The sequence below is a fragment of the Aspergillus nomiae genome (genome assembly GCF_001204775.2).
Source record: "Aspergillus nomiae NRRL 13137 chromosome Unknown contig00004, whole genome shotgun sequence".
Lineage (NCBI taxonomy): Eukaryota > Fungi > Ascomycota > Eurotiomycetes > Eurotiales > Aspergillaceae > Aspergillus > Aspergillus nomiae.
The window spans coordinates 296,126-306,670 of record NW_015378059.1 but is presented as its reverse complement, the minus strand read 5'-3'; the positions used below and the strand labels follow the sequence as shown (position 1 = coordinate 306,670).

Here is a 10,545-nt window from a genome sequence, read left to right as displayed (position 1 = left end):
CGCGTGTGAAGATCTTGAGACATTTGAGGCAGCGATCGCCATCCGGGCACCCGCAATGACTAGCCCATAAGCAAAGCACTCAGAGTTTTCAAGGCCCATTTAGAAGTTGTCAACTCCTCGGATGGGGAGCCGTTGGCGTTGCGCTGGAATGCATAGTGCAACACTGCGCCTATTTTGGCGGCCTGCATCGCAGAGGCACGGATCTCTCGCTGGCGTATATCATCGTGAATTTGGCAGCGAATCCAGAACTCGTCCCAAAAAGCATTTAGCATTTGCAAGCGGCGTGTGTAATTGCGCCAGCCGTTGAGATCCATATAGCCAGTCGCTAATAAAAGGGAGTCTAGTTCCATGCCAAAGGGCTGGACTTCGGCTAAGGACCAATCGACCACACCCGTGATCTCAAAAGTCTCCTCATTTACCAAGATATTTGTTTGAGAAAGGTCACTGTGTGTGAGGACTTGCGGGTATGTCTGGCCGAAGAAAATTGAAAGACTGCGTTCTAGTTCAATGATTTGCGCGCCGGAAAGGGTGGAGGAGGCTGAAGTTTTGATTTTCATGAGTTGGCGATGGACTCTGTTGCGGAAGTCTGTTTGCGTTTCAGGGTCAACCTGCTGTGGACTTAACCAACACCGAGCAAAGTACCTAGAGGAGTATCAATATGGCTTTTTGTTCTACTCCTCAAAATAAAGAGAAAGGAAAAAAAGGTATACCTGGCTAGATGTTTGGCAAAACATAGATGTCTGCTCTCCTCTTGGCGGCTCAACTCAGTTTTGCTGCAGAGAGCCTCTAAGCAAGGGATGCCTGGCAGATAGGGCATCGTATAGACTAGAAGGGGCGGTTTTGAATTAGCCATTTCGCCATGGAAGACAGACTCTGGGACTAGTGCGCCATGGATTGACCTTGCCAACTTAAGGACACCATGATCTAGGGATGACTCGGCTTCTCGAAAGGACACAACCAAATCACGCTCTTCGTCAGGGAAATCTCTGCAGCGAACTGTGTAGCTTAGTGAGCCTGGAGCGGCAACTTGCTGGACTGCGATGGCACCAGAGATCTTGCGGGCATGGTGATCGCACTCTGATCGAGTAGGAGATTCTCGGGCCGCGAAGAACTTGTCAATAGCTTGCTGATTCCACGAAGAGGAATCGTCCATGCTCATTGAAGGCCTGTGCGACCCTTAGCAATGACGATAGAGTTGGTGGCTGTAACTATGTGTGAGATCTACAAGATTGTATGCATACGCCATACGAAAAAGGTTGGGAATGATCTCGGGTCTTTGAACAGCCTATAGCATCGACAAGGGGAGAGAAAGGGGCGACTATAAGAACATTAGACAGAAATGAGTCAATAGTACGATGTAATGGGCGCTGATGAGCGGCCGGGGAATATGTAACACTTCACGGATTGTGACTTGGCGCATGCTCTAGGAGTGAGGGGAAGAGTGTGGCGCCCATCTCCAGGCTACAGTTGGTGCGTGAACAAGTGACAGATCATGTGCTCATTTGAGAGCGTTCAACGCGGTGTGGGATCCATGTAATGTTGGAACAAGCGGCACACCATGGGCCATATACTTACAGGGTTCTGATTGTACACGTCGAGAATTATTAGGCTCTGTATACTGGAACTATCGCTTGCCCCATAACCATAACGACCGCTGTCACTGTGCTATATACCGCTCCAAGGACGATTATGATTGATTTCACAAACTAAACTTTAGCTTAGAGAATTCTAGTCACTCGGTTGAATTGTTAAATGGACGTTTATACATCTCATCAGGTCCCTCGTTATGTATATCAATTCCATCAGGGGTAGGCCCCATGTCCATCTGTATATTGCTTCCATTAAACCAATCATCTTTTGGTTCGGAGAGTAACTGAAGAGCTGGTAAGTTCCCAGACTCCATATGAGCTCTGATTCTACCACGTAGTTGTAAATAAATTTCTCTATGAGCTTGAGAACCATCAGGGATATCCGAGCCGTTGAGTATCCCATCTTTATAACCTAGTTGTTTTAGTTGTTCTGAAAACCAGTTTAGTGTAATATCCGGTAGATACTGATCGAGTTCTAGATCATCTATTAGTATACTAGTTAAGCAGTAAGCTAGTATCAAAGTACATACCATATTCTGTAATCTTCGCGTTGAATTCGTCAAGTAGCTCATTATCTGGCTCTATACCATAGTCTCGCACATCATCAGGTGGAAAGAATTATAACTTTCCCGGTTTCCCGGTCATACTATGGGGATGTTTCCTTTGACGGCGGATTTTATGAATATTCCACAGGCGGGCAAATTGATGTATACTATCGCGGATAATAGGAATATAGATTGCAAGTATTGCAATTCTATCGGAGTCGACTTCTCTATCATAGACACCGGCTGTATTTAGACTTTGAAAATACTCTGTATAGTATCAGCAACGATCATATATTAATATCACAGAATAATAATACCTGCCAAGGGAAGATTGGGCTTTTATCCCACCAAGCGTCAATTCTTTGATTCGAGGTGATTGTTCCATATCGAAAACACTCATCAAATTCAACCTCAGGTTGAGCTTTCTGAATAAGTTGATAATGCGCGGCGGCTATTTGTGTCCCAACTGCTCGATCTGAACGTATTATTCGGGGCAAGAGATTCTGTGTCTTGACTGTTTGAAGATACTGCTGGGCGACACTTAAAGCAGTATGGTTGGAAATGCCAATGTATATATAGACAATATAACGGCAGTATGCATCAGTTACTGTATATATCTCTATACCCCAATCTTGCAGTTTGCAATATCTATCAACAGACCATAGATAGTTCGGGCCTGGAATAATATGTGCTCCTCTATACCGTGGAAGATCACATAAACGACGGGCGATACCTGGGGAGTCTAACTTCCGGATAGCAGCAAACAGACAATCCCTACTTATGTGCTTAGTAGTGGCTCTCTTTGATTAAATTAAATATCGCTGTAATAGAGGATTCGATCATACCGCGCAATACTATGCCCGTGCGTGCAGAGATGTGTATATAAATGACCACGTTCTAGACCCTCAATATCACCATTATCCAACTCCTTTTGAAGGATTTCAAAAAGAGCTTCATCAGCTTCTTCTCTGGTGAAGGCATCTCTCATTCTTAGTCCCATCCTGCGACGTAGAGAGAAAATATTCAACAAAGTAATCGGTCGACCCTCTTTCTTTAAGCTATCAACTATTTCGCTATCGGTAAAGCCGAAGTTATAGTAGAATCCAGCTATATGGGTACGGAGCTCAGGAGTATCTTCCATAGGAGCACGTCGACTTATTCCTCATGTCAAAAGACGTCGTCGAATGGTTTTCTCTTTTACTTGTATTCGATAAGTTGATGACAGATAATCTGCTATAGATTCTGCAGATTGATTATTCTGGAAGCGAGATATAATAATCTCCTGGTATTGAGATAGTTCAATAACTGAAGGCATTGTGGAATCTGGGTTGAGACCTCCGGTAGATTGGACAACAGAATTTCATGATAATATTGAAAATTTCGGAGAGGTTTGTTCAATAAGTTAACTATGTCTGATTATCTAATTTTAAATGATTGACTAGCAAGCTTGTAGGATGCGAGATTCGCCGGTATCATCAACTTCAATACATTCAATTCAATACATTGTCCGTTAGCTAGGTGGGGCCAAGCGTCGATCACCGACTGTGAACCTATGTTTGCACTGTTTGCACCCAAATTCCGATAGGTATTCGCTCACTTCTCCTGAATCTGAGAACTATATAATAGTGGTAAGATATGTATAACGTTAAAAAAAAAAGAAACTTAAACTTAATAATAGTTGTATAACAGCCACATAATAGTCATATTACCATATCAGCGGCCTACTAGATAATGATATGGGAGTACCTAGCCGGATGGCTCTGTGTATGGAAAACATTGCGGCTCAATATATCAATATGTCAATCACATATACTTAGACGAATAAAACCAGAAAATAGCACAGTGGAATGATATCATCAGGAATATAGAGGCTAAACAGTGGATGGATGAAATATTATCTATAAATGTGGAATGACGTATACTGCGTGGTTGATAATAGACCAGGTGACTCATTGCTAAAGGAATGATAGGTCTCTGTTAGGCATCAGCTAGAGGTAGTCTTCTTCAGGGCCCATGAATGGGCCCAAACTCCAGGCCCAAAGCCCAACCCACATGGGCCCTGGGGACTACTGGGCCCAAGCCCAACCCCTAGGCCCACGATGGGCCCCCAATGGCCCCAAAGCCCATTTTTGTAGAAATACTGGTCTTGGCATTCATAAAGGTGCTTACTAAGTTAAATAAATCATGTTTTCTTACACAAGGTCCTATGTTTGCAACGTTTGGGGCCCAATTGGGGGCCCACGGGCCCATTATGAGCCCTATACTAGGCCCAAAGCCCAACCCACCGTGGGCTTGGGCTGTGAAGAAGCCTAGATACAGGTTAACTGCCACATGAACTGAAAGCCTCACACCAGCGCTTCTGGGCAGTAATTTCCAGTGTGTGTCCTTTGAAACAGACTAGAAACGCTATTGCATCATATACACTCCCAGAGGATCTTCGGACTGACGTGTTCGCAATAGTGGGTGGTATAAAGGGAGGGTGATTGGTAGGAATGGAGGCTTTTGCTAGACGTCTACCTCAAACGTTGTATTTCCTTTCTGGCCCACTCCTCACCTACCCGTTCCTACATACACTTATCCAGTTTTCAAAATGTCCAGTAATCACCCAAATGGGACCTGGCAGGGAAACCCTTTCCGGAACAATGCGGGCCACGATAGGTGGAATTCAAGTCCCAATTCCACTCCGAACCCATGGGCCTGGAAAGGCTGTTTCTCCCACGGCGGAAGAAACAACCAATATTACTGGAACAACAATAGCGGCAATACCACGTCGACTAACTGTGGCAACACGTCCTCGGAGAACTGTTGCAACACCAATACCTACAACAATAGTGGGAACAAGATCACCCGGACTGGTAACATCTCGAGTAACGGAGGGGGTGCTACTACAGGGGGGAATGTCAATTACAAGAAGGCCTCAGGTCATTCATCGGCCACATTGGAGAGTGCCTCGGGTGGTTCTGGTGGAAGTATCTCTATCGGGGGTTAGAGCTTTCTGTTGTTTGGCAAATGTCTGTCGCTCACTTCAAATGTCACCGGGAACTACCAACATGATCAGATGGAACCAGAAAACAGTGAAAGCCGTTGTGGCTTTCTGTATTCCAAGCCGAGCTACTTGGTACTCGTTTGTTAATAGCTCAGCCTGTTTTTAGTCTTCTTTAGTACTATATTGTCTTATCAGCCGCCAGCAAGCCTATATACAACATCGTCCATGATTTGGACTCGCCCGTTCTTGATGGCTAACTGCAAGGGCTAACAGCTTGCATATCTCTATTTCAGGGTTACACCACATATGACCCTGGCAGTGTACAGAGGAAGGATCATTTACCTTGTTAACTTGCCTTTTCACGATTTAGGGTTACGTTTCCATAGTATCGCGATTGATACCCACCGATGATCACGTCTTAATTGATGGGATGGTGTGCTTGCAGCTTGGTAGTTGTGTACTCCTGTTGCTCCGCGCGAACCTACTTTCTTTTCCACCATGGCTTAGGTTTATTTTGCTCGGCCAACTGGTCATCGATGAGTCAACCTTGCCATTGGCTCAATGTTTTGCTTTTTCTGCGCCTCGCCATCTGCTCTACTTTTCGCGCCATGCCCCGAAGCAAATCGGAGGGTACCAGTATCCATCCAATGTTGGTGAGATCTAACTACTTCCTTGAGAAGACTGCTGGATATGGTGATCGTGCTATTTTATGGGAGTCTTTGCGACCTGCACATCAACACTTTAGTTACCACGATTCTACATAGGCAATCGATGGTCGGAGTAGAAATATTCAGGAATCTAAGTATAACCGCTGATGAATTACACCTCCCAGGAAGCCATCTTGTATTAGATGACGAACGGTGGTCGGTGTATGGATGAGAGACCTCCTAGATCAGAAAGGAATTGCTGTTTACCGTAAGACATTTTGAAATTATTATTGCTTTGAGAAAGAACAAGAAGGGCTGGGCATTATCAGATCTAGAAGAAAGACATCATCATTGTTTGCCGAAAATCCCAAAGTTCTGCATTATCCGTCATTTATACAGCCTTATGAATGGCCACAACTGTACAACGCTGTAAGTTTCTTGGCTGATCGATTAAAAGATTGTATTAAAACGGTTCGTGGAACCCAGATGATTGGAACGACCTATCCCTGCTACATCCACACTTACCCTAGTGAGACTATCTAATGGTGCGCGATACAGGAGGAGGTCCAACAGCTCTTTCTATGGAAAGCCCTTTTTTAACAGCAGCACTAATCATATCCCGAGGTGGACAAAGATGCCCGTCCCATCTTAAGTGCATACCTTGGATTTCTCGCAATCTCTGGTTCTGCGTTTGGCAGCCGATCCTTTACCAGTCATGGCCTTGGTTAGAGATTCCTCTCTTACAATTGCGGGCCCTTTAATGGCAAATGCAATTTTCCATTAAATTTCTTGGCGCGTTTTCCGGAAGGTGTTCCTCCAAACAAGGATTGTCTGGCCACAAAGTATTGCCACAAAGGAAATGATAAAGAGCGTGTTGCATCCTCATGTAGCTAGAAAGGCGTGTGGGTACGACACTCCCATTTCTGTGCCCCTCCTCCATCATACGGACCCCGCAGATACACTATTGCTCGTATCATTCGTCAAACACGAGTCATGGCATTGAATTCTCCGGTGCTAATTGCAGCTTGCATGTACGTATCCTATTTATCTCATTCGTTTAGTCAAAACAAGAGCTCCTATGCAACTATAAACAATAAACATATTTTTGCAAGGGTGAAAGATGTGTAGTGACCGTGAGACTGGCTGCCCTGCGTCCCTCGGTAAGGCATCATGCAGCGTGACTACATGCAAAATGTGAGGCTACGAACAAATATGAGCTTACATTATACAGTGGTAATCGAGATCTGGCCACGGGTGCGGGGTGGTCTATCACCTGCATCAGCGCAAGAAGGCCTTCAACGTCCAATTCAAGGACTAGTTAGAGATGGCATGTCGAGAGTTGCTGCTTGAAGGCAACCACTCCGGACTCATGCGAGTTCAAGGTGATGCTATTGTTGCGTACCACCGAAGCAGTCCCATCGCTACCCAGGCACTGCCATCGACTCTCCTCACTCCACGTCACTGGACACAGCCCTACATTGGGCCTCGTCCATCGCTAGGCAAAGTAGTAATATATAAGGGCCGATCTCCATCAACCTAATTCTCTTCACTAGAACAGCCGAACTAAATCCATCCACTGAAGCGAGATCCGTTCCCAATCATCAGACGCATTTTTCATCTTAAACTTTCAAATTTGTCTTTTGTTATCTGAAGGCCATGTCTCAGCCCACGTCCCGCAAATTCGGCAACCTTTCAGCCAATGGTGCAAATGCCTTTGGAAGCCAGGCATCATCGAAGGGTGTTTTCAACTCCAGGAGCGCGGTGCAGTCCAACACTGAGAGTGGAGATGGAGGCAAGGTTTCAATCAGCAGAGAGTACACCACCGCCGAAACCGGTGATATTTCAGTCAATGGAGGTGAGGCGCGTCAATACGACCACGGTGCACACACCAGCGGCCTTTTCCATGGCCAGAGATGGGGCAACGTGAAAAGTGGCAAAGGCGGCACGATCGACCTTTGAATGTAACTGGATATTATCGTGTGAGTATGCTCACCTTCCATGGTTAGGATGATGGTGGGCTAAGCTGCGTGTTGCAGATCAGAGGGAGGGGAAAGGGGGAATGAGGGTTGAGTGATTGATTAGTATGGAAGCTTCAGCCTTGCGACTTTTGTATCGTAATATTTCAACAATACGTCGGTACGGAATAGTGCGGGAACTATTTCGGGAGTAAGAAGATCATTGAATAACCTATTAGCTTGTTTCTATTCTCAGTACTACATTTGTAGGATTTGTAGCACAAGGCTCTAGGTTGAATTTCGAGGCCACAAAAACTGGGCACCGCCCATCTGTATGAGTGTATCAGTAAATAAAGATCGGCATCGTACAGTCCTTTTTCGGAATGGAATCTATTTAATGCCAGATCACAGAGTGGCTTTGGTGGCTTGCGGCTAATAGATTAAATGCAATGTAACCCGATATCCGCCGGTGCCGCCACCAGTCATTCAGTGAAGCATACTTGCAGCTGTGTCTCTACTTCGGGATAATATCTTACTGGTGCATTACATGTTCAGGCTCAGTTGGTTGTAGGAAGCGTCCATTTCAAATTTCGATACCCCTTTGCATATTAATATCATATCTTCATTCATTCTACGAGGAAGTGGAACTTGTTCCAAAGCCATCTGACACGCGCATCGTCGTTGTCACTGTATCCTATCAATCCCTACGATGAGTTCACATGTGAAGAAATCTCGAAGCTCTTCCAGCCGACGTTGTAAAGGAATATCAAGACATGGTGGCCGATGCAGACGGCGTGTGAAGGCCTCACAGATACGCTGCAGAAGTCACAGGCCTCATCTGGAACAGCTTAATGATTTATTGACAGACAAGAGCCCACCCAACCTGAATTGGGGCAACGCAACAAATCAGAACTGTGGAAATACTGTGCATGAGAATTGCGGCAACATAACAAATCGGAACTGTGGAAATATCACAACCAACACCAACGCCTCTCAATATATTCATCTACAACATTCCCAGGTAGGGCGACGTGTACTACGTATTATCGGATACTCTGCTCTGACCAGATTATCAAGATAGCAGAGACAGCTGTCCAGTACCAAACCTTTGTGACCAACAACTATTCCAGCTTTTTCTCTCCTGATGATCAGTTCATAAAGGAGCTTGTGCAAAAGGCAGCTACTGAGATGCATCATATCACACAAAAGTATGATGTACCTGCTAGCCGGGAACTTGAAGTGGTTGAGCTTGCATTATTCGATCTGGTCATTGTTTGCGGTGAGTCTTGAAAGTTCAACCTCACCAACATTCTTCCTGCGATACTAAGGTTTGTCCTAGATAATAGTTTGTCTATGTTGAAGCACCAGCGTGCCCTAAAGGATATACTCCTACGTCTTGTTACAATTTCCTCGCTTCTCGTACCAAAGGGAATAACAATCCAGCTCCTCTATCCGAACACAGGCGGGAGGGACCTTTTCGAGAACATAACTACCAGCAATCAAGTTGAAAACATGTTTCAAACAGTCAGATTCCTCAACTTTCAAAGGCTCATAGGCCGTTCGGGATTAGGTGAGGTTGTCAACAAAAAGATCGTACATCCTATGATCATTAGAAAGGCCAAAGCAGGCAACCTGAAACGGCCAGTGATCACCGTTATTATCTCAGACGGAGAGGTAGGCGTTTGGGCCCTATGTTGGTGATTTTCCTTCTTAAATTACATGCTAACTAACATTTGAATTCCTCTTCACGTAAGGACGGTGAAACAATTAAATCGACAATTCAAAAATGCAAAGGATCGCCTGTTCTGCAATCCTACGGTGAAAGAGCAGCAATGTTCCTCTTTTCTAGAGTGGGAAACAGCAAGAAAGGACGTGAGTTCCTCCGTCATTTGGAGAGTGATAAATCAATCAATGATATCATGCACTGCTCCATGGATAGCCTGGATAAATGGCAAGCCGAATTTGAAAAGCTTGGAAGTGAAACTAAATATACAGGCAAGGTACGTGTCCCCTTTGAGTCACCTCTTCCCTCGCCAGCTTTTCCAGCTTTCCAAACTCCACTGCTAAGTTTCATCTGGGAAACAGCTCATAGAGCTTTTCTTGACTGCCTTAGACCGCCAAGCGGCGTGAGTGAAATGCCACTCGTCATTAGTATCACAGGTCAAGCTGGGGATACCTCTGAACTACTGGTGGTGTATCTATATTATTATTCTGTGAAAGTCGTAAGAAATGCAGCTTTAATCGATATCACCCTGGATCCCTGGACGGAGCACTAAATCCACCAGTCTCTCAAACATTGCAGTGTCTTAGCCTTTAACGGCCTGGTAAATGGATCATCACTAAAGCAAGTCTTTACCATAACCGATAGTAATGAGAGGTCAGTAAAACCTTTAAAATAAATTCCCCAGAAGAGGATGAGTACATCTTGGTCTGGTAGGGCGGTCAGGATTAATTTGTTTAACTATCGGAGTACGTCTGGTGGGATAGCAGAATACCTACACTGGTGTAGGAGTTACGAGTCGACTCGGCTACAGTTTTCAGAATATATCGAGGCAGCAGGACTTGTCTCAGAATCCTACCAGTGCAGTAGTTCAATATCTAGAAGGGAATTGGGGGTATGCTGCAGCTTGGCTCTAATAGAATCATCTACACTCAACTTTGTTATATCGCCGTCTGGCTGACGGCAGGAAGGATGCTGAGGGGGTATAGTAACCCTGATATTTGTTAGACTCGGAGGCAAGGTGTTTGAGTATTTAGGGGAGTATTCGCAGGATCTAGGTATAGGTGGGGTTAGAAATAAAGGCAAGTACTATGCGCGAAGTC

The 10,545-nt window shown here is 45.1% G+C and overlaps 3 protein-coding genes across 3 annotated transcripts; 2 read left to right on the top strand and 1 right to left on the bottom strand.

Annotated features, from left to right (window-relative positions):
* Window positions 1–59: 59 nt before the first annotated feature.
* Window positions 60–1,153, bottom strand: ANOM_000396 (phosphotransferase family protein; the record flags this gene model as incomplete). The annotated part of the gene is made up of 2 exons (XM_015545654.1): window positions 60–642; window positions 711–1,153. 2 exons carry the CDS (start codon window positions 1,151–1,153, stop codon window positions 60–62), a joined length of 1,026 nt encoding a protein of 341 aa, XP_015412144.1.
* A 3,571-nt stretch (window positions 1,154–4,724) lies between these two features.
* On the top strand, window positions 4,725–5,123 carry ANOM_000395 (uncharacterized protein; the record flags this gene model as incomplete). Its single annotated transcript, XM_015545653.1, has 1 exon — window positions 4,725–5,123. The coding sequence occupies one exon, from the start codon at window positions 4,725–4,727 to the stop codon at window positions 5,121–5,123; it is 399 nt and encodes a 132-aa protein (XP_015412145.1).
* Window positions 5,124–8,589: 3,466 nt separating this feature from the next.
* Window positions 8,590–9,846, top strand: ANOM_000394 (uncharacterized protein; the record flags this gene model as incomplete). The annotated part of the gene is made up of 4 exons (XM_015545652.1): window positions 8,590–8,743; window positions 8,800–9,001; window positions 9,062–9,396; window positions 9,808–9,846. Coding segments are annotated over 4 exons (714 nt in total), but the record flags the coding sequence as incomplete, so codon positions are not given.
* Window positions 9,847–10,545: the final 699 nt, after the last annotated feature.